The 24,481-nt window shown below is 37.1% G+C and overlaps 2 protein-coding genes across 7 annotated transcripts in view; one reads left to right on the top strand and one right to left on the bottom strand.

The window, feature by feature from the left end:
- The window catches only part of INTS12 (integrator complex subunit 12), a 32,014-nt gene extending 10,707 nt beyond the window's left edge, over positions 1 to 21,307 (bottom strand). For 2 of the 5 annotated variants that reach the window (XM_055086156.1, XM_007120651.4), the window contains exons 1-6: positions 21,003 to 21,307; positions 12,896 to 13,060; positions 9,964 to 10,116; positions 7,982 to 8,169; positions 6,316 to 6,475; positions 1,455 to 1,601 (exon numbers count right to left, since the gene is read on the bottom strand). In XM_055086156.1, the coding sequence (XP_054942131.1) occupies positions 1,455 to 1,601; positions 6,316 to 6,475; positions 7,982 to 8,169; positions 9,964 to 10,116; positions 12,896 to 13,060; positions 21,003 to 21,221 (1,032 nt within the window). In that variant the 5' untranslated portion in view covers positions 21,222 to 21,307. Of the gene's footprint in view, positions 1 to 1,454; positions 1,602 to 6,315; positions 6,476 to 7,981; positions 8,170 to 9,963; positions 10,117 to 12,895; positions 13,061 to 13,344; positions 13,577 to 21,002 lie in introns of those variants that run through there. The other 3 variants (XM_007120652.4, XM_007120650.3, XM_007120653.3) reach the window with 3 other exon arrangements.
- Positions 21,308 to 21,316: 9 nt separating this feature from the next.
- Positions 21,317 to 24,481, top strand: part of GSTCD (glutathione S-transferase C-terminal domain containing) — a 134,380-nt gene continuing 131,215 nt past the window's right edge. For both annotated transcript variants that reach the window (XM_024119337.3, XM_028492148.2), the window contains exon 1: positions 21,317 to 21,445. The gene's annotated coding sequence lies outside the window, so the exon portion shown is untranslated. The remainder of the gene's footprint in view (positions 21,446 to 24,481) is intronic.

A 24,481-nucleotide genomic window follows, 5' to 3' on the forward strand; every position in this document is an offset into this window, starting at 1 on the left:
AAAAGATCAACACTTATGAAGTACAAAGCAAGTTCTGTGTGTATGGCATTTTATTTTAATGGTTTGCTGTTACTGGTATTGCTTTTCAACTGAATGACAGATGGTTTATAATACTATCAGGATGCACAGAAGTAAAATAACACAAACAACGGAGACCAAGTAATTTCTTACTATTCCAGTGCAGAAAATAAATTTCACAACTGTTCTCAACTAAAAATATTTTCTTGCCTATTATCCTAGTTAGAAAGCTATTTTTAAATTGCTTTTTATATAAAAATGGGAACAATTTTTTCATAGTAAAAATTTATTGTATTTTATCATAAAAACATCAAATCCTCTTAATCAGAACAAACATGACAGCCAAGGCCTTAATTTATTTGCTGTAAAATAATTTCATATTGGTTTCCTAAAAATAAACTTTAGTAGTAACAGGTTAATATAAAAATCTACCTAAAAGTGATTTAAGTATAGAATATAGCAACTCTAATTACTTTCAATAAGTTATTCTTACTTCCATTCTAGCTCACCAAGTTTCTATGTGACAAATCAATAATGGATATCCCTTGGATATCAGCTCTTCCCTGGTAAATTAAATTAAAAATGATCTGCAAATAAAATTATCAGTATCCTTCTCAGAGTACTTTCTACTCACATATTCTTTATCATCAAACCAATGTTCTTGATCTTTGCTACTTACAGCCACCTGGACAAGGTAATAGCTTTAGAATTTTCTGGGGTTAACCTCTGAGAATTTGGGGTAACATTTTTTTCTTCCATCTTTAAAATTCCATCTTCTGCTTAAAATTGGAATGTGAAACTCAATAAAAGCATTCTTTTTGTTATAAAATTAGATTAGAAAAATATTTTATTCCATGATATCAAAATGCCAGAATATTAATAATAATGTAGCATGATGTCAAGGATGAAAATCTAGGAATGAGAAAGGTAATACTCTCACTAGATAATCTGGCTCCTTAGTATAAGAGAGGGCCAATTCATGGGGAAAATTCATGATAATAATAGAAAAAAATAAGACAAAGAAGAAAACTTCAATAGCCAATAAGCAGGAAGAAAAAAGCTATGGGGCCAATCAGCACAAGTAATGTGAGGAGCAAAACTGCTGCTACTGAGGACAAAGGTATTTAGAATTTAAACCAAATTCCCAATCGGAGAGAAGTGGCTGACTACATAGGAATGGTAAAGAATGTTATCTTGGAATGCTCACAAATAGTTCCTAATCACCATAAAAAGAGAAATAGCAGAGTTCAAGATTAAATAATTACATAAATGTTCTCGTTCTACTTAATGTTAATAGTAATGTAGTCTTAATGTAGTCATAATTTCCAACATATGGCCATTTAGTATACAAAGTTTCACATTATTTTTTTTTCCAAGTAACTATTAAGTCAACTAAATTTAAATCCAATCTTAGATAAAAATGGAATGTACTATACCTTGACTTCTGATCTCTTAAATGCTAGAAAAGTTAACTCTTGCTTGAGTTTAGTTTCTGGTTTCTTAACCAATGGATCTTTAACAGCTGGAGCTACAGAAACAGCTGTGGGGGCTGGTTTCTGTGGTGGTTTCTGAGTTTTTTGAGCCTGCAAAAATCAGTGTTAAGACTGAATTAGCTACAAAATCTTAGTTAAACGCACAAAAAGACAATAAAATCTTATCACAGGACTCCTCATTGAATTGAAATACAGATGAACATTAAAAAAATATTGTGATGACACTGAAAATATAGATTCTTGGACAAATTATTTTTATCATATTAATTAATGGTTTTATAGATTTTATTAGTTTCTAAACAGTAAAGATAATATGAAACTTTAAAAATTATGCAGATTAGGGTTAATTAAATGTCATTTAAAAAAAACCAAATTGATAAAAAGAAAAAAAAATCATATAAGCATTTTCAGTTTTATTTTGACCAAAAATTGACTTTTCCTTTATTTTATATTAGGCACTTTACTAAATTCTCTTGTGAACTCTAATCATTTTTCAGTTTGTTCTTTTGTGTTCTCCAGCTAGATAATATTAACTATATAAACAGTATAGTGCAGTGTTTGAGAGGACAGTCTTTGGAGTCAAACAGAACTAGAATTAAAACCCAGCTCAACTACTTCCCTAGCAGTGTTACCTCAAGTAAAATACGTAAATCTCTAAAAGTTTCATTTTCATTTGCAAAATGGGGATAATATCTTGTTTCAAAGGTGGGTTATGAGAATGAATTGTGATTACATAAGCCTTTACATAGTGTCTGGCACATGTTAAGTGCAGACAATAATAGTTACTATTTATTCATCATCATTATTTACAAAAGGTAAGAAAACTGAATCTGAAAGAACCCATCTCTACTGGATGGGTAAAGATGCTCCCTGCCATTCCACTGTCCTTGACAATCCTAATAAGGCCATGCAAGACAATACCAGAAAATTTATTAATAATGTGTTCTCATTTGTGGAAATTTGAATGCAGCTGTTTTATCTCTGTTTAGACTTTCTTGTGCTATGGTTTGCCATACAAAATAATTTTCAGCCTTAAGTCTCAATTCATCCCATTTTTTATATTACATACTTTCCACAAGAAAGTACACCTAATTTCAGACATCACTTATAAAGCAACACTCAGATCAAGAATATTATTAAGGATGCTGGAAGATATCTATGATAAAAATATCTCTTACGACCAAGAAAGATTATCTTACCCTCTACTGCAAACGTTATGAAAATGTAGCCTTCAGAGTAAATCAGAAATACATGGTTCCATACCCATGGCTTTCAATCTTATACTTCCCTCTACGCACATCAGTAGATGTGGTTAGACTCTGAAGACCCACCTAACTTGTATGCTTTAGCAGATGAAGATTCATTACAGTGAAGTCCAGAAAGAACCTCTGCCTAGGAGATCATGTTTGGATCTTTTTCTGCTTCCTCTATTTCACCTAGCCACCTTAGAAGCTGAGTAAGAAATACCCAAAACCCTTTGTCCTTCGCTGGTAATACTAGTTTAGGGAACTAGGATATTATCACTGACTCAGTGTTGCTCAACAAAGGCACTATAATTTTTCATTGGGTGACTGACTCACAGAGTGCAGAATATATGACATTCACCACTCAAGGCAATAGTTGCCAGTATGGCAGCAATCAAAAATACCATGTATTTCTATTACTGCTGAGTAGGAGTGTGTTACCACCTTAGATTGAGAACCACTGCAGTAAGTCATGAGTCTCTCACCTAGTGCTGGGGCAAAACCCATTACCTGGTAGACAGAAAATTACAAAACAAAAGAATAATCTTGGACCCTGCCACCCACTGTTCTTAACTCTGTCTTCCTGTCTCCCTATAATAATGTGTACTGCAGAACCTGACCTAGTTAAAAATTAGTGCAGGGAGAAAGGGGATATAAGATGTTATTTATGGTATCTTTGGGATATCTTGGACCAATAACCAACTCACATATGAGAACCTCACTGAAAGCAATTATAGTAAGAATGGCTGGATTTAGCATCCCCACCATTTCCAAATTCCTTTCTCTCACTAAACATTGTGTTTACCGGATCCTGATCTTCAGGCTCACTTCAGATCATGCCTTTTGGTATTTCTCCAGGTCCACTCTTGGTGTAGCTAATCATGTTCTGACATTAGTCATGGCCCCTTATTCAGCACTTGACTCTTGGACATACAGACTGAACTTACTGACTGCTGATTTCTGGTGCAAATCTGTATTTCCTCCATTTATGTATCTTAAAATGAGAACAACAGAATGTGGGATGTGTCCAGTCCTGAGCTTTGTTCTGGTGCTTTGCCAGTGAATGAGACTAGGTCTTAATGACAAATTAATTAGACATTTAATTTGCAAAGTTGATAAAGAATAAAAGGTATCCCAGATGAGGAGAAGCTGAGAAGCAGGACATATGGGAACACGAAAAGTTCACCACATACTCAGGGAATGAACCATTTGGTCTGGCATGGCCACAGTATGTGGGTGTATATGATGAATTGGTGGGAGAAAAGGATACAAAGGTAGAGTTGGGTCAAAGAGAGAAGGTCCATACATCCATCCTAACAAGGAAAACTTCATTATATAGGTAATTGAGAGCCACCGGGCACACTTAAACAGATAAAGTTAGATAATTACTTTAGAAGAATATTCTAACTGCAGTGTGTAAAGTGGACTGAAGGAGCTAAAGCAATAGACAAGAAATGAGGGGTTTGTGGGGCAGGGTAACAAAAGTGAAATGAACAGATTTGCGAAATACATAAGAGGTAGAATTAATGAGTTTGGTAAACAAAGGGATGTGGAATTAAGAGAGGCATCAAGGATAATGTTTTCTAGTTCAGCAACTGAGGAAAAACTGAGTGGAGAAGAAAACAATTTTAATTTTAAAAATATTGAACTTAAAGTAACTGTAGGATATCTGGTCAGCTGCCAAAATTCATTCCAGGAAGAGGGTTAGAACTATAAATATAGACCTGGTGTAAACTAAGTCACAAAATGTAAGGGAGTAAAAACTTAGGAGAGAACGGTACTTACTTTATTAAGAGACTTACAATAAAATAATAATAAACTTTGAAGCTATACTAAAGAAAGATTACTGTCACAAATTATTTATTTTGACTACCAATTCTTAGTGACTACTTGTGTCAAGGCACTGGAATGCACTGTTGTGCTCACCCGTAATTACTTTGGTTGAGGTCCTGGGGGGCTAGTTTAAGTAATAAACTAAATAAAAATCAGACTGAGCAGAAAACAATTGTACCATGTCAAAGAAATTTCCCATTACAAACAGAAAGTATAAATACTACTGAAATGTTACTACTTTTCATAGGAATAAAACATAATCTGTTTCTGATTTGAGTGATTAAAAAGTAAAGTAGGTATCTTGATTTTTTAAAATTACTTTTAACTAAGTACTTCTAACTTTAAAAAGATATATTTGGTCAAAAAAATTTATGTAGAAACTCACTTGGTTAACAATATGAGAACTCTTCTATCAAGAGTCCCTAATCATCTGGAGAAAACTACAATTCGAAATGATACATGCACCCACTATGTTCACAGCAGCACTATTTACAATAGCCAAGACATGGAAGCAACCTAAATGTCCACTGACAGATGAATGGATAAAGAAGATGTGGTATATTTATACAATGGAATACTACTCAGCCATAAAAAGAATGAAATAATGCCATTTGTGGCAACACGGATGGACCTAGAGATTATCATACTAAGTGAAAGAAAAAGACAAATACCATATGAGATCATATGTGGACTCTAAAATGTGACACAATTGAACTTATTTATGAAACAGAAACAGACTCACAGAGAACAGACTTGTGGTTACCAAGGAGGTGGGAGAGGTGGGGGAGGGATGGATTGGAAGTCTGGAATTAGCATATGGAAACTATTATATATAGAATGAGTAAACAAGAAGGTCCTACTGTATAGCACAGGGATATTCAATATCCTGAATCACTTTGTTGTACACCAGAAACTAACACAACATTGTAAATGAACTATACTTCAATAAAAAATAAAATTAAAAAAAAACAAAAACAAAAAAAGAGTCCCTAATCTAAGGCAGGGGAGGGCGGATGGGGGAAGCAAACAAGTCACTGAAGTAAATAACAACTTGATTTCTTTAAAAGCAAAATGATAACATTGATCCATCTACTATTTAAATAAGTTAGAAAACTATCCAATATAACAAAAGAAAACATGTTTCAGTATGAAATTAAAGGCAGTTATGTTTGTGAGCAGTAAACTGAGAAAGTACTGGGGAATATAGGATAAACGGTCACTTGAAGACAATGAGAAGGAAAGACTGAGGAACAGAGAGAGAAACACAGGAGAAAAGACAGAGATGCACATACAAATACTGCCTCTGTACACAGTTTGTAAGTTTGGTGGTTTACACTCACTCAGGAATAGATATTTCCAATATTTCCTTACCAGACTCAGGAGAGTCTGGGGCTTTGTATCTCACCACTTCCCACAGTGCTTTGTAGTATTTCTAAATGTTTATAAATACACTGACATACCAGTAAGGAATATTTATATTTTGTGGGTCTCCAATTCTGTTTGTTTATAATAGAACAAGTTATAAGCTGAGCAGAGAAAAATGCATATACATGGTCTGGTCCATTTAGGCATAGACACAAAAATCACACATATACACAGACATTTAAATCATCAGCGTATATGATTTTTTTTTCAATAACATAAATGTTCAAATTTTTATCTTAAAAAGCACATATCAACAAAAAAATTGACAGAGATTGTTTAAAATAGAGAAAAATGATTCCTACCATTCTTTTCATTTGTCTGGTACATCGGGCACAATACCACACAAGGCGAGGGTCATTCACTTCTTTGTCTGTCACCTGCGGCTTATGGCAATCTTGGTGGTAGAGATTATGGCATTCCTGACATTCTACTAATTGATTACCAGATGCCACTGTCATTTGCCTAAGAAAATATACCATTAAAAATCACATTTATTTGAATGCAACAATTTAAAGCCATTTTAGGGTTGTTCTGGTAAAGTTTGATATATTAAAGAGGGTAAAAGCCCCAGAAAAGCCAAAGAGCAAAATAACGAATCCCAACATTGTAGCCTGCACAAACAATTCATTTCTTTTAAAGGTTATGCTCAGCCATTAAGAAATGTATAAGGTGACTTAAAGACTAAATTTGGCTATATTCTCCTTGTCATTTCTCATTGCAATTTTTTTCTTTCTCCCAGAAGGTGGGATACTTTTAGTCTACTACTAGCCATAGGAGACTTTGGCTAGTCCTCCAACAGTCTCATAACATCTTCTTTGTACCTCTATTAAGTTCCTTTATATTTGCTGCCTATATATTGTTCTATCTTCTTCATTAATATTTGAGTTGCCTAAAGTTAGAAACTGGACCTAGTTAACTATAGGACCTAGCACATTACTGCGCAGACACAGGGTGTTCAATAAATAAATGTCTTAATCAACTAAATAGAATGCAGTAATAGGTGTATCAAAAAAGTATAAATTCCAACAGCAACAGCCTCAGACTATCAAAACAAGTCTCCTTAACGGAGGGTTACAATTACTAGTTCTTTCCCCCTTCTTACTTTACCATTTACTTCTTTATATAAAAATGATAACTCTTATAGTAGATAAAAGTTGAAATAAACAAATATATGTTAAAACAATGAAGCTCTAACAAAATGATACTATTCAGAAGTATATTAACTGATTCTCTATAAGGTTCACAAAAGTTTATAGGTATGTACTCAGTCCCAATGCACCAGAATTTAACATTTTCATGAAGAAAACAGCAACAAAGGTGGTAATTTTTTCTGTTGTGCTAGGCAATGAAAGTCATTAACAATTAAAGACATAGCTCCTGGCATCAAGGAGTTTAAAATCTAATTATTCTGATTTTTAAGATGCATCTTCTACTAAGCAGAATTATCTATGTTTTTATAATCACGTATCCATGCTTCAAAACAACACTCAGAATAACCTACATGATCCATTAATTTCATTTCCATTTTCCTTAGGAAAAGATTTAATGGTATTTTAGAAAATGATATATAACCATTTACTTTATAAATACTATCAACACTTCAGGGAAAAAAAAGCAACAGTTTTCGTAAAAAGAAAGATGAAAATAATTAAGTCTGCTGAACAGACTCTTTCTCACTAAAAAATAAAGCAATAATTGCTTTCCCTCTAGAAGCCAAGAACGCAGAAAATATTACTACAACATAACTGATTAAAGATGCCTGTCAAGAATACAAAATTTTGACAATTTTTAAGACACTAAATTGCCATATGGGAGGTTTATCTACTTATCGATCTACGTATCTCCTACCCACCTCCAAATTATAAAAACAAAATAAAGAAACACCCAACAATTGGTCTTTTTTTCTTTTTTTTAAGTTGTTTGCTCTTTACAAAGAAACAAAAGAATCTGTGGCAAGGTACAACTAACCTACAAACAACACAGGCCAATCCCATCTCCATGGCAAAATCATCAGCACTGGTCTCCTCAAAGCTGGAAAGGTCAGCCATAGCTAAATCCTTGCTTGTTTGGACAGTGATGGGAGAGGACCGTGTCTCTGGTTTCTCCAATCTAGGTTTCTTTGGAATATCAACTCCTTCAGTGATGTCTGATTTCATCTATAAAAAGCATCCAATCAGAAAGTAACACGTTAGAATAAACTTTAAATCACTGAGAGATGTGATAGACATCTATCACATCTATCACAAGATAAGATAGTGTGCAATGACCAAGTCCACTCAACAGATATTTTCACATAGTTAGGGAGAGATGTACACAATAAAGATCTGGAGAACATTTATAATAAATTCATAATCAGTATGTTAAAAGAATCCAACAAGGTAGAAATAAATAAATCAGAACAGTTTAGCATGCATCTGTATTTCTCTTTGTACTCTTTTATCCGTTAAAGAATCTTGGAAGTTCAGTGGATTTACTTACAGTGCCCTCCCAACCCCCCACTGGATGCTTTGAATTGAGAAGCCATAGTACTACTAAGGCTATTTTTAAGGCTATTTTAAAATTTTAAATAATGAAGTAGTGATAGTTAATATATATTGAAAAGAAGTAAATAATGAACTTCTACCAGTCGTTCAGGCTTAACACATTGCCATATTTGCTTCAAAGCAAATTCTGGCCCCTCTCTTTAAGATATGTTATAGATATACCTGGTCAGACTGGCAAAAATTAAAAAGTCTGATAAGACATGGAGAATTTGGAATTCTTATACCTTACTGGTGAGAGTATGAGTTTAGTACATCCACTATGTCTAACAATGTTGAAGATGTACCCATCCTATTACATCCACTTATAGGTATACATCCTATAGAAACTACCACCATGTGGGCAAAGACATATGTATAAAGCAGCTCACTGAAACTCCACGGTAATAGAAGAAAAGGAGAAATAAGCTAACTGCTCATTAGCAGGGGAATGGATAAACTGGTTTATTTATAGAATGAATATTCCACATGTTAGCTGAAAGAAATGTTCAAATCTACATGTATCAACATAGGTAAATTTCAAAAGCACATTGCTGAGTGGAAAAAGTTGCTAAAAGATATATATGAGATATATATATATATGGAAATAGAGATATATTTTCTAAATATTGGCTATTCGTAAACTATATTATATTGTTTTCTGTGCTTTTAAATTTATATAAAACAATGCAATATAGGGCTTCCCTGGTTGAGAGTCTGCCTGCCAATGCAGGGGACGCGGGCTTGTGCCCCGGTCCTGGAGGGTCCCACGTGCCGCAGAGCGGCCGGGCCCGTGAGCCATGGCCGCTGGGCCTGCGCATCCGGAGCCTGTGCTCCGCAATGGGGGAGGCCACAGCAGTGAGAGGCCCGCGTACCGCAAAAACAAAAAAACAATGCAATATAGTTTATGAATAGCCAATATTTAGAAAAAAGTATGAAAACACCCCACCTTAAGGGCAGGGGTTACTAAAGTTTTTTTAAATGTATTTTTTACTAAGTGCTAAAATCCTAATAATTAACTATGTGCAGAAATCATTCAAAATAGACAATCCAAGAGTTATCTGTAACCCTGTTAAGGTACACACCATTCTGCAACAAATTTCATGTTTAGTCATTTACATCTTTATTCTTTCCTCGCCATCTTTTCTTTTCAACAACAGATCCATCTAGAATACTTGAGTTATACATGAAATTAGTACATCTTCTAGAGCTCAAATATTTATTGACAACGACTTCAGTAAATGGTTTTAAAATGTTTCTAAACTTTAATTTTTCAAAAAACCAATACCCATAATTATCAAAATATATTTACTGAGTGGTTATTATGTACTTTTACCCATTATTATATACAAAAAGTAAGCACAAAACGTTTTTTGGCCTATAAACTGATTGATTCATTGATTGATTTACTAGAGTAAAACAAAATCTTACTTTATCAGCAGGTCTCTTTTCACCTTCCTTCTTTACCTTTTCAGTTGTTAGGACCTTGCCATTATTATTGCCAGAAGGAAGACTGGATGATGTTTTGGGCTCTTGCTTAATGGAAACAGTTTTTGTGCTTGAAATTTTGGGTGGCTCCACATCCTATAGGTGAAATTAAAAAGATACCCATAATTAAATATTCAGACTATCTAATATACTGATAAAAAAACAGATCATAAATCTAAACAACTACCAGTTAAAAATGAAGACACCATGTTGTGACCAATGTGCTGCCTTCGTCTTTAAACAACTTTATTGAGGAATAACTGATATACAAACTGCACCTATTTAAAGTGTAAAATTGGATAAGTTTCGCTCTATGGCTTCACAACTGTGAAACCGTCACGACAATCAATATAAGGAACATATCCATCATCTCGCAAAGTGTCCTGTTGCCCTTTGTAATCACTCTTAGAGGTAGACATCCTAGAAAAACTAAGCCACCCAGTCTCAGGCAACCAAAAATCTGCTTTCTGCAACTATAGATTAGTTTGCATTTCCTAGAAATTTTCATAAATGGAATCATGCAGTATATACTCTTTTTTTCTGGCTTCTTTCACTCAGCAATATTTATCTTGAGATTCATCAATGTTGTGAGTGTAGCAAAAGTTCATTTCTTTTGTTGCTGAATAGTACTCCATTGAACAAATACACCATGATTTGTTTATTCATTTACCTATTAATGGACATTTGGGTTGTTTCCAGTTTGGCCTATTACGAATAAAGATATTATGAACATTCAGGTACAAATCTTTATATGGACATATACTTTCATTTCTCTAAAATAAACATCTAGGAGTGGAATGTCTGTATCACATGGTAGGTTTATGCTTAACTTTTTAAGAAACTGCCAAACCATGTTCCAAAGTGGTATACCATTTTATATTTCCATCAGGAGTATATGAGAGTCCCAGTTCCTTCACATCCTCATATCCTCACCAACGCTTGGTATGGCTAATCTTTTAAATTTTAGACATTTTAATAGGTATGTAGTGGCATATCACTGTAGATTTAATTTACATTTCCCTAATGGATAATGATGTTAAACATTTTTTTCAAGTGCTTATTTGCCACACATTTATCTTCTTTGGTAAAGCATTTGTTAAATTATTGAGTATAAAGAGCTCTTCATAGATTCTGGATACAAGTCCTTTATCAGATACATCACTGGCAAACCTTTTCTCTCAGACTGTGGCTTATCTCTTTCCCTTCTGTTTTAAACTTGCAATCCTTGTTATTTTTACTCTTTGCTGATATGTATATATATTTGTTATCTGTTGTTGTTAAAGTAAAGAAAGCTTATGCATATAGTAGCTCCTTGGAATTATCCCCAGTTGATAATGTTTATAAGCACACCACTGCTTCCAGGTGATTTTCACACAATTCTAGAGATGGAAATGTTCAGTTAAAGACTAAAATTAAATGAATCTGTGTTTTAAAAACACCTAGCAGAGTATTGTCTCTAAACTGACCCTGAGAAGTCATTTCCACTTAGAAACCTAAGGGCAGGAGGCTTTTTAATTGTAACAAACTTCTTATGTATTTTAACAGATGAAATTCCTTCTGTTTTAGAATCTCAAAATACTGCTTCTTTAGTAATAATAGGAATTTCCTGTTTGGCCTATATCAATACTCAGAACAGAATGAATTTGTTAGTATATTTTGTTGAGTTTTATTAATTTTGTTGGCTTGAGCTCTTTGAACCTACCAAAATGAGAATGGTGAAAGAAATGAAGTCACAATGGCTCCACTACTCAAAAGACAATAAAAAGGTTTGCGAATACTAGAGCTAGTTTTCAAAGAAGGCTGGGAGCAAAATATCACTGATCACTTGGACACTGAGTCTGGGACTTGGCCCTGTCTTGAGTTTGAGATTCTGGATTAGACTGAGCTAGTCATGTAGTTCTGTCCTCTCCTTCTCAGTTTGGTATCTAGGTGTTCACAGACCTGGGTGACAGGAAGTTTCAAGTCTAGAGCTTTAGAAAGGTTTGAAAGAATGTCTTAGGTATTAGAGAATATAATAAGAGCTATCATTCACTAAAAGTCTATTGTGTACCAGGTAGACACTGCACTAGGTGGCTGACATACTTTATCTCTTTTAATTTTCACAACTTTGTAAGGTAGTTCTTATTATCCTCATTTTTAATAATAAAGAAACAGAGGCTGGGTGAAATGAAGTTACTATGTACCTCAATTTCCTTATTGTAAAATAAAAATAAATAATACCTATCTCAAAGGATCGTTATCACAATAAAAATTAATTATACACATATACCACTGAGAAAAGTACCTAGGACACAGTAAATGTTCAAGATATGTTATCTATCACCACACTAGTAAGAGGTAAGCTGGGATTTAAAACAGGTTTGTCTGGTTCCAAAATGTATACTCTTTTCACATAAAGCTGCTTGGTCACTTTGTTATTATCATGATGGGAACTACACAGTTCTCACATTTCATCTATACCTCCTTTATTCCTTACATTATCCTATACATATTTAATTCACTTCATTGCAAAATCCCTGTCCTTTTATTTTTTGCCCCTAAAACATTAGAGAATAATTATAACACAGGTTACAGTTTCATTCAGCAGCTTAAAAAAATATTCTGATCATAAAGAATTAGAAACTGAAATGTATCTTAAGTGGGTTTCTATATGAATAAAGCAGTAGAACAGAATATCCCCCACTCCCAGCTAACTTTTCTATACAGTGTAACAGTTCTCTGAAAGCTTGAAGGAGGAAAAGAACACTATAAATTTCTTCATGCGACAAGGAAAAATTATTTGTCAGAGAGATTGTTTCAAGACGGTCTAAATGTTAACACTGCTCTACTACAGGCTTTACAAAACTTCCTCCAAGCTTTTTATCCAGGTAGGTACCTTTTGAGATGGACGGTAACTTGAATCAATGCCCCGAGCCAAAGATTCATCAAGTAGTGCTTTTAGCTTTTCAGCAGAATCCTTACTCTTTGAATGTAAGAAGCCTAGTGCTTTCAAAAAAATGGGATCAAGTTCCAAGTTCACAGTAGCAGCCATTGCAAACACCTGAAGAAAAAAGAGAGGGAAGTAATTTACAGACAATGGGTAATTATCTGTCAAAGTTTATCTTTCCTTTTGTTTATAATAGGTAATACTGTGCACCTGATACAGTTCAAACTGTCCAAAAGGTTATCACGGATAAAAGTAAATTTTCTTCTTTTCCCTAACTGGCATTATCTAGTTCTTTTCTCCTGAAGCAAGAATGTTACCAGTTTTCTCTGTATCCATATCCTTGGCAAAATTTTAAATCCAGATAAGCTCCTCCCCGCCACAGAGCCCCTTCCTACGACCTGGCTGCCTTGGGTCTTCGTTGCTGCGTGCGGGCTTTCTCTAGTTGCATCGAGCGGGGGCTACTCTTCCTTGTGGTGCGTGGGCTTCTCATTGCGGTGGCTTCTCTTGTTGTAGAGCACGGGCTCTAGGCGTGAGGGCTTCAGTAGTTGTGGCTTGCAGGCTCTAGAGTGCAGGCTCAGTAGCTGTGGCACACAGGCTTAGTTGCTCTGCAGCATGTGGGATCTTCCTGGACCAGGGCTCGAACCCATGTCCCCTGCATTGGCAGGCGGATTCTTAACCACTGTGCCACCAGGGAAGTCTCCTAACACCATTTTAAAATAATACACATAGCTCAGTACACAGGAACTTGATGTGTTTAGGTCAAGTTTAGTATATGTCAAAATTTCTTCTGTCAAACATTATTTTCACCAAAAAAAAAAGAAGGAAAAGAAAAAGATTGGGGGAAGGGTGTCATTGGAGGACAATGGTTAGAGGACGCATTAAGCAATAAGCTTTAAAGGTCAGTGCTGAAACTTTTACCTCAACTATCTTTTCTTGCCTCCTTAGTCCTCAGCCCCAATTCCGAGTGCCTCAGAAAACATAGTAATGATAATATTATTGCATCACATTTAGATTGTGGTAACTCATGCATTAACCTGTTTTTGAAAAGCAAGGTGTCTAAGAAATGGTGCCAAACCATATATATATATATATATATATATATATATATATCAATATATGGATCTCCCATAGGACCTATGATATTCTCTGTGTCCTAAGGAACTGAAAAAATAGTGAAGAAATACATCAAAGACTTAGAAATTCTAAAACATTAAAAAGTTTTGTTTTCAGTTAATACCAATGCTATCATGTTGTTCTACTTCCAGTGTTACTTTTTCAAATATTTCTCCAGGCAAGGAATTATTAAAATAAAAATGTATACTTTGTGTTCAATCCTTTGATCAATGTTCTAGGGCCTGAAATTGTCTTCTATCCTAGAGGTTAATATAATAATGCAACACACTTGCACTGCTAGAGTTAAGGATCTGTCAGCAATTCCACAATAATCTCTCATTTTCAGGGGTTTATAAAGCCATTAAAACTTGCTGTAGATTGAATCTTGGCATATGAAAGCTCAGCCTGAAAATGGATTTTGTTTGCTCCTTTCCCATCCACTTCCCCCCTAATATTTCTCCAACTCTCACGGGAAACACACACACACACACACACACACACACACACACACACCCCACTAGCCTTATTTTTTTTTTTTAAGTTTTAAAGAAGATATTAGATATCTATCTGATAGCCACAGAATTATTGTCAAATTCTGTGCTCTACTCAATCACCCATGAGAAGGGGTCTAAAGGCCAATACTGAAAGAAAAATAATCTACCTCAAACAGTTATAAATTGGTAATAATTTAATAAAAATTGAGAAGCAACCTCTGTCACTTCCTAAGATTGTATTATTACATACATCATCTATATACAATGATACGTACAGAAAGGTGGGGGTTTTTTTGTTTTAAATTTACTCATTAGGCTGGTCATCATATACATTCTGAGGAGAAGAGGTCCTCATTAAAATATCCATGATGAAAAGAAGTAAAGCTGCCACTCCTGAGTGCACAAGGGAACACAACCTAGTCTTTCTACTGACCTAACATTTTTGGTTCGCTAAAGAGCTAACAACCTGTATTATGAGGTATTGAAAATATTGAAACTTAGAAGAATCCTTTTAATATACTAGAAAAACCATTACTTGAAATTTCTATGCTGAAAATTAGAAGCCAAGTATTTATGGTTATGTATTTCCATAATCACAGATAAAAGGTTTATATTACAGATTAGGTGACAAGAGTCAGCACCTGGATTACGAGACCAGACCACAGATCACGTCATCAACACCAATTTGGAGTCAGTTCTTTTTATATGATCCTGCAATTATAAAACTGAACAGACTTTATACCCCTGCCCTAAATTACGAACATATTCCTCTAGCCAGTGGTCTCCACAGTAGAATACAGAGAAAAAAAGTTAGAATTTCTTTTTATTTTTAATCTTTTATTAAAAAAACTATTAATATACATAGTGATAGCAGTATATGCATATAATTGGCAACTAAATACACATATAAGGAAGCGAGCTCAAGTTTTTTACTCATGGAATGAATGATGAGAATACTTTGGAGACCAATGCTTTAGCGTTTCTAGCAACTTCCAGTTTCCCTTTCCCTATTATATATACATAATGGCTGCTTTAAGGTACAAACTTACCTTCCCCTTGAAAATCCCTCCAGCACTCATTCAGCTCCGCCCTTCCCCCTCTCCACATTAACTTCATTGCTAGCTGCCCATCGTCTTCTAGCCCCTACTCATTACCAACATATTCCCCTATATTTTCCAATTTTTTCTCAAGCAGTCCTTTTATCGCTTTACCTTTACTATCCCCACTCATCCACACAGACATCACCTGTTTTACAGCCTTCTCCCAAGTAGTGAGTTGTTCCTACTCAGAGCCAAGAGCAAAGAGCAATACTCCATATTGCTGTTTTTGGAAAAATATTCCACGATCACCATTTATCAACATCTTCTCTTGAAATCCACACCTGCGTTTCATTGTTGCTAATGTACAGAACATTTGCACCAGGCTCATCTTTTCCTCTCCCCCTGCCATCATCTGTGGTAATTTTAGCATCTATATTGATGCTAAAGTAGATATAGATACAAATATGTACAGAAATTTAATGCTTTAAATGTAGATTTAATTTCAAATCTAGATGTTGCTTTAAAAAAAAGAAGAATGCAGAAAACTCATAATAATCACCACTTTTTAAAATGTCAATGGCCTAAGAAGGTGGCAATAGTGGTGTTGGTGGGAACAAAGTCTTAGCTCACGTTAGGAGCTAAGACTTATATACCTTAGTTATATACAGTAAATGTATATAAGTAACACAGAAATTCCCTCTTCTAAATAATCATCTTTTTTCTCCATCTTTTTTATCCTTCATGGTCCAGCCTTTCAAAGACTCTCTTTTAGCACTCTAAGCATCCTTGTCCCATAGTTCTACAGTTTCATCTACTTTATAGTCATCCATCCTATTTACCTTCTCCTTGCCTGCACCCAAAATCTAAGTGCAGCTGAGAGGAATACACACACTCTGTATCTTCAGAGTCACTAATCCCATCTAGGCACTCAACACAACTTAGCAATCCTATCATGTTTCTCTGGTCAACTCACTTCCCCACTTTCTGCAAAGACCAGTCACATTTTCTCCCTTTTCCTTGAAACTGCTTCTCTATCTTAGTAGATGTCCTCATCTACTTCAGAGAGAAAACAGAAACTGTCAGACAGGAACTAAATCAACTTTCTGACACATCTACAAATATACCTGCACCAATCCTTGCCTCTTTTCCACCTTTTAAATAAGAGGGTGGCTCTGCATGTAATGCCACCTGTGCCTGGAACCTATCTTTTTCCTCCCCCTCTGAAACCTTGAGCTATGAACTATTCCTATGTCTTCTCTGCCACTCACAAACGCGCTCCCCCAGCCTCTTTCTTTCTACTGGCATCTTTTCACTGACCTTTAAATATCTTCTATCCTATCTTCTTCATTTTATAGCAAAACTTCTTCTACATTTTATACTTTTCTTCATTCCTTCCGCTTATATAGCATTTCCTGCAATTTGGCCTTTGTCCCACCATTCCATGGAAATATTTTCACCAAAGTATTCAGAGCTTTAGTCAGGTAAGTATAATAAATACTATGTTTTCCTCCTACTTCTTTCTTGGTCTTCTTTGTAGGTTCCTCAAAAATCTTGAGGAATCAAAAATGAGTTGCTCAAGATTAGGTTCTGGGTCTCTTCTTTCACTCTACACCTTCTTCGCAAAATGTCCCCTTTGGATCAGCAGCAGTAGGCATCACCTGGGAACCTGTTAGATCGTCAACCTCGTCGGTCTCCACAACCATACCTACTAAGGAAAACACTCTGGGAGGGAGGCCCAGAAATTTGCATGAAATCTTCCAGATGGTTCTGATCTACTCTAAAAGTTTCAGAATTACTGCCCTAGACAATTTGACCTATACCCTTTTGCCAGTAATTATATATTTATCTCTCCAGCCCATGCGTCTCTTCCAAGATTCAACTGCCAGCTTGACTTGGATATCTCACTGGTGCCACCTATTCAACATGCCCCTAACAGAGCCACTCGTAAACTCTTCTCCCAACCAGTTCTTCCCCTAATCATTCCTTCCTCAAATGATACTTATCCCATTGTTCCAGCCAGAATCAGCTTTAACTCCTTTCACTTCAACCCCTGCTTCCCATTCAATCACCAAACCTCTTATACATATTTCAGATTCATCTACCTTTTTCAATCCTTATTACCACACCCTAGACCAAGCTACCATCATGCAGCTATTATCTGGCCCACTGTAAGAGCTTAATCAGAACCCCACAATCGGCATTTCCCTGGAGGCACAGTGGTTAAGAATCCACCTGCCAATGCAGGGACATGGGTTCGAGCCCTGGTCCGGGAAGATCCCACATGCCATGGAGCAACTAAGCCCCTGCACAACTCATGAGCCTGCACTCTAGAGCCCGTGAGCCACAACTACTGAGCCCACATGTCACAACTACTGAAGCCCGCGCGCCTGTAGCCCGTGCTCCGCAACAAGAGAAGCCACCGCAATGCGAAGCCTATGCACTGCAAAGAAGAGTAGCCCCCGCTCGCCGCAACTAGAGAAAGCCCGCGCAACAACAAAGACCCAATGCAGCCAAAAAAACAAAAAACAAAAAAACCTCAAAATCACTCTTGTCCCTTTCCAAATATTTTTATATCATCCACTTGTTTAAAATACTCCTTTTCACTTCTTACTGTCCAAAGGTTAAAGAACAAGATTCTTAAAACGGTCTCTAATGCCCTACATGATCTGGTAATACATGTAAAGCAGTTACAACAGTACCTGGCACAGAGTACAATTGCTCATTAAATGTTACCTAGTATCTCAAGTTATTCCCACTTACTGTTGTAACCACATGACTTATTTCAAATCTTTCAACATATACCCTTTCTTACCCCAGCTCTTTAGTAGAAAGCGTCCCTTGCCTCATCTTATTCATCCTTCTAGTCTCAATTTTTTTCTACACATTTCCCTAACAAAATAAGGAGTCTTACTGTTATATGGTCCTAAAACATCCTGTATTTACATGTCATAGCTACTACACCGTTAATTATGTAAACAAGGTTTGTCTTTCTCACTAGAATGTAGGTTCCACGAGGGCCAGCACTGACCTTACCCGCTGCTGTAATCCCTGTTTCTAGCAGAGTGCCTGGCAGACAGCAGGTACTCAGTAAATGCTGGCCAAGTGAATACATGTTATTCACTTTCTCTTTCAAAAATCTTCCTCCTCCACGAGTAATACTCAGCTTTCCTGGTTTTCTTTTTCTATCTCTGGCTACTCTTTCTCTGGGTCATCTTTTCATCCCCATTGCTCTTGGTATTGCCCAAGTATCTATTCTTGTCTATTTTCTTTGGTTCTGCTACCAATTTCTTCCATGGTAATCTTATATATATCATGTTTTCAACTTGATTTCACATGTTTATCCCCATTCCAATCTCTGTTAAGCTCAAACCCCACATTTCCAACTGCTTAGTAAACATGTGTACCTGGTTGCCTTAATGGTATCTCAAATTCAGTTATGATTGAAATTGAGATTATGAATATCTTCCCCCAAAAGTTCCCTGTCCTGCACTTTCTTTCAATAAATGACACACTCTCCGTTAATCGGGTCTGAGGCCTAAATCTCTGCCTCACTGAGTCCTCCCCAATTCCTTATATCTAAACAATCAGCAGGCCTTTCCTGTGAATTCTGACTCTGCAACGTTTCTCACATCTATTCCTGATGTTCATTTCCACAGCTACTATTCAGATTCAGGTCTTTATTTGCTTTTTGTACTATAGCAACAATCTAGTTATTCTCCTTGACTTCAACACTGTTGCCGTATTAATGTTCCTGCAACACATTTTTTCTTCCTTCCTTCCTTTCTTTCTTTTTTCATTTTTTTCCTCAAAAATTAAGAATTCCCACTGCCTTTAAAATAAAGCCGAATTTCTTGGCCTACCGTTTAAAAAGACTCAGTAACTAGCACAAAAACTTTAATTCTTCATCCCCAGACCTTCTGTAGCACAGAGCCATTAGCTGGGCTTGCTAATTCTACTCATTTTTTCTGACAAGCTTTTTACCCATTTTTATATTTCCAAATGCTATCAAGACCCAGTTCAAATACTCCTTCTCATGAGAACTTTACTCACAGCTACTGTGTTCTTCTCTACCCCTTATACAAATAATCTTGTCCTCCTAGGATATCTCAAAGTGCAGTCTCATGGTACTTGAACTTTCTACCTTGAACCACTCTTTTTTTGTACATTTGTATATTCTCTACAACACTCTGAGTACTTTAAGGGGAGAGGCTCTCTTTTTTTGCCTACCACTTTGCTATTTTGCAAAGTACCACAAAATAACGGCTTTGGAATTATGAGAGATAAAAGTATAAAGGTCTTTCCTCTCCTTCTACACAATTCTAATCATGTCCAAAATACCTTCACAAAAAGCAATAAAAAAGAAATTCCAAGCCATCCCCACCCAACTGCCCTGCCCCACAAACCCTCAAACATCAAAAAAAGAAAAGCGATACAAAACAAAAACACCTCTTTCATGACGGGGGACTTGTACAATGTTCCTATCGGCAATACTCTCTTCCCAATCCTTCAACTGATTTAAATTCATTAATCCCACTAGACTGTAAACTCCATGCAAGCAGGGACTTGTTTTATTCACTGTTATATACCTAGTGCTTGGAACTTCACAGATTCTCAAAAGTATTTGTAGAGTGAATGAACTACGTTTCGTTTAAATGTCGCTTTCTAGGGTTTCCGTGATTTCTCCAACCCAAATTGGGTACTCATATATAAATATATTCTTTCCTCTAGATCTCATTTCCCACCCTACATGCGAATCTTAAAAGAAGTCCAAAGTTGATCATCTGCACGTGAACGAGATGAAGGAAATCGACCCTGTTCACGCAGAGTGCAATATTAGGGTTGCCATCACATAACGGCTCTAGAAAGCTTTGCCCTTTATGTCTTTGCAAGCTCTTGCAACCCTTTCTAATAAACAACCTTTTAAAGATGCTGCCCTTTTCCCTCACTGAGTTCTTGGCCCTGGATTACACTGAAACCTTAGGCATACGTCCGGAAACATAAGGGAAGCGGAAAGACCCTGATTCCAGACCAACCAAGTGATAGTGAAAAGAGACCAGAGACACTCAGACAAGAACTGCAAATCTTTTGATCAAAGTCATAACACACCCAAGGCCTAGCACAGGGGAAGGTCCTTGACAAGTGATCTCGAGAGAAGGTGAGAGGCCGACAGAGGGAGCTGTCGAGAGAAGTCGCCAAAACCCTCCGAGGAAGGTCGGAGACAGGGTTCCAAGGACCTAGTCCCTGGGGCTGTGCCCTCGGTCCGCGCGCCCCAGCCCGCCACAACCTCCGAGGAAGCACTACCCTCACTTAAGGGGAGAGAAGTCAGCCTGGGCACTCGACCGCCTGCAAATTACGAGGTGTTCCCACAAGGAGCGAGGAAACTAAGACCGCACGGAACTACTCTCCCACCTCGCCCCTCGCAGAAGTCTTGAGCCTCCCAGAGTCGGCTGGGAGCCGGTGAGCTGGTAACAACTCACCGCTCCGCCCCGCTGCCCCGTCCGTTCCCGGTGGACAGACGAACCTCTCCCGGCAGCAGCCGGCTCCGAGAGCGGAAAAACAAAGGTTCCCGCAGCAGGGTCGACCGGGAAACGTATTGGCTGTGCGACGGTAGGAAGTGACGTAACCCATTCCTTCCGGTCCGCCGGATTATGAATGAGTGCGGGGGCCGCTGTTTCCCTGGCGCGATCTTCGTTGTTTCTTTCCCGGCTTCGTTGGCTGCGTGTGGCCCGCGGGTGAAGACTTCCTGAAGTGGCCTCGGGAAACCCGGCTCGGGCGGGGCGGGAATGCGCTAGCGGTCCGTGTCACCCACACGCTCACGCACCCTCCCTGCCTGGCCGCGCCTCTGCGACCAGGTAAGGAGGGCGCTCGGGCCGCCGGCTCCGCAGTCCCCGCAGTCCCCGAGACGCAGTAAAGGCGCCTCTTAGCATCTGGGGAAACAGGGTTGAGGATGTGGGGAAGGGCGGGAAGGGTGGAGGGGTCCGGGCCCCTTCTCAGTTTTTCCAGGACCAGCCCCCGTGGCTTCCTCTACTGATGAGGGAATGGAGCAGCTTCCAGTTGCAGCAGTCTGTGGGGTCGTTTGCCATTTGCCATTTGCTGCTAGGCGTAGTTTTAAGACCTCTTGGAGCGCGCTTTAACTTTTTCTTTTCCACTTAGTTTTTTATTCCAGCCCTAACTCACTGGAGAAAAAAGTTGTATGTGAATACTACCTAACAGTTACTCTAATGAACTTGGTTCATTTTGGGCCATTTGCTTCTGTTACACCATCAAAGCAGTGTTTCACTTTGGTTTTAAACTTCTATAGAAAGAGTTTAACTTGCATGAAAATTGCTTTGACTTCCAAAACGTTTACTGATACGAGTACTTTCTCTCCCTGGTTTGGGATTAGATGACTTGTTCCCCCACTCCCCCTCTTTATTCTTAACGTCATGGTCCCCTAATGCCATGATCCCATTCCTTGTCATAAGTTCTTGAATATCAAGAAAATGCCAGCATTTAATAATATGTCTATTGCTAAATTATTGATAAGAGAAGATAGAGTACTTCTACTTTTTTCTAAGCTTATCTAGAAACAGTGTTTAAAGGAGAAAATGCAAAAGCTGGCAAAAACGAGTGGTGACAATTTAAACTTTAACCATGGTCACTTAAATATTGTGAAAATAAATTCTTTTGTTATAAATACAACTGAGTGATTTGCTATCATATTTAATAAATCAAACATTAAGCTATATGACTTTTCAGCTGCCTGATGGGGAATATACACTACTGAAAGGATTGCCTTAAGCATACTTATTATTTGAAATTATGTTTGAGTTATACCTGAAGGCATTGTTTTAAGAGTCCTAACTTCAAAAACAAATCTGAAAAACTCAGTGTGATTTGACATTTATTTTATCAGTTTTTTTTTTTTTTTACACTTCTGTTACATGTTTGCCTGCTTTAAACAAAGCTCAAACTTTAACTTCTGTAGTAGAAGGCCCATCAAGGGTTTTGGAGGGTTTGTTTTTATTTTTGTTTTAACCTGTGTTTACTTTGTAGCTTTTGTATCACCTGTGATTTGAAATAGGAATAAAGACGGAGTATGCAAGTGCGTAACAGCAACAATTTAGCAGACCTTGAAACTTAGCAAATTTTTTTTTGAAACTTAACAAATTTTGAGGCCAGTCAACTAAAATATCTGTAGTATACACAGTTCCTTAGAATATGTTGCGTTTTTTTTTGTTTGTTTCTTTTTTTGTTTTTTTTGCGGTACGCGGGCCTCTCACTGTTGTGGTCTCTCCCGTTGCGGAGCACAGGCTCCGGACGCGCAGGCTCAGCGGCCATGGCTCACGGGCCCAGCCGCTCCGCGGCATGTGGGATCTTCCCGGACCGGGGCACGAACCCGTGTCCCCTGCATCGGCAGGCGGACTCTCAACCATTGCGCCACCAGGGAAGCCCCAAATATGTTGTTTTTATCTTAAAATTTTTAAAGTAGCCTACTGAATTCTGTTATGAGTAGTACTTGGAAAGCAAGGATTTAAACCATTTAGTTCATAATAAGCACGGGTATTGGTTGCTGTGGGAATTCAGTAATTTTATTTCAGGCTTGCCGATGTTTCTAACATGTTAGCATTTCATGCTGTGGATCCCTGTCAATTATGAGGTCAGGCTTAGCTGCGAGCATTATGATTCTATGGCAACAGATGCTTCCCTGATTCTCTAGAGAGGACACACTTCCCTTATGGCTAAGGTTACAGTAAGCTTTTTTAAACTGTTTTTTGTTTTTTTTTTTTTTCACTTCTTGCCAAGATTAGCAGCTAATTTTAATCATAGGATTTTGTCCTCTAGGGCTTAACGATATGTGTCCTCACATTACATAATGTAGTGAGCACTGAAATGGCTCAGTTTTTTCTTTCCTATTTTAAACTTTACTATCTAAGGTAATAAGCTGCTATCTAACTCTGTAGAGGCAGGTTTTTCTTTGTTTATATTATTGAAAGAAAGTAGATTTGCAACCAAATACTGTTATTGTTATGTATAAAACACAAGCTGAGGTCTAATATTCACAATGTTGAACATTTGATGTCGTGGGGAATTTTAATGGGTTTAAATTTAAATTTGAATCTTTAAGAAAAGTAAGAGTTTGTAACTTTTTCGTATTTGTAAACTGCTTTGAACTATTTATTCTGTACAATATAAGCAGTTAATATTCAAGTGGACTTAGGGTGTCACATTTATATTCCAGCATTTTGTGACTCCCCAGCTTTCAGCCTCAGTAACAAACAGATTTTTTTGAATATTTGGTTGGAGAAAATCTTTTCAATTCAACACAGATCCCTTATTTTCCCTGAGAAGTTTGGAAGTATAAAGCATAATTTAAGGCTTGAACTAAACATTCCTTGAACTGAAATTTGAGTACTCTTCAGCATTGGAGATATGTGAGGTAATAAGTGCTGTAAAGAAAAAGGAAGCAGAATAAGGGGCTAGGAAGTGATGGTAGTCCTTTTTCTCAGGATAGACCGCTCTGAGTTAATATTCAGAGGCCTCAGTGAAATGAAGGAGCAAAAACCGTGTGAATATCTTGGAGAAAAGCATTCTAGGCAGAGGGAACAGCAAGCACCAAAATTCTCAAGCATGGGGACATTGCTGGCGTCTTCCCAGCACAGCAAGGAGAACTGGCTGGAGGGAAGTGAACAAGAGGGAAGAGGGGTAGAAGATCAGGTCAAAAAAGAAACCCAGCGCGGGTCACATCAGGCCCTAGAGACCATGATAGGAAATTTGGATTTTATTTTAAATGTTCTGGGGAGCCATTGGATGGTTGTGAACAGAGGACATGGTCTGATTTATGTTTTTATTTTATTTATTTATTTTTTTTGCGGTACGCGGGCCTCTCACTGCCGTGGCCTCTCCCG

This window comes from Physeter macrocephalus, chromosome 7 (genome assembly GCF_002837175.3).
Source record: "Physeter macrocephalus isolate SW-GA chromosome 7, ASM283717v5, whole genome shotgun sequence".
NCBI lineage: Eukaryota > Metazoa > Chordata > Mammalia > Artiodactyla > Physeteridae > Physeter > Physeter macrocephalus.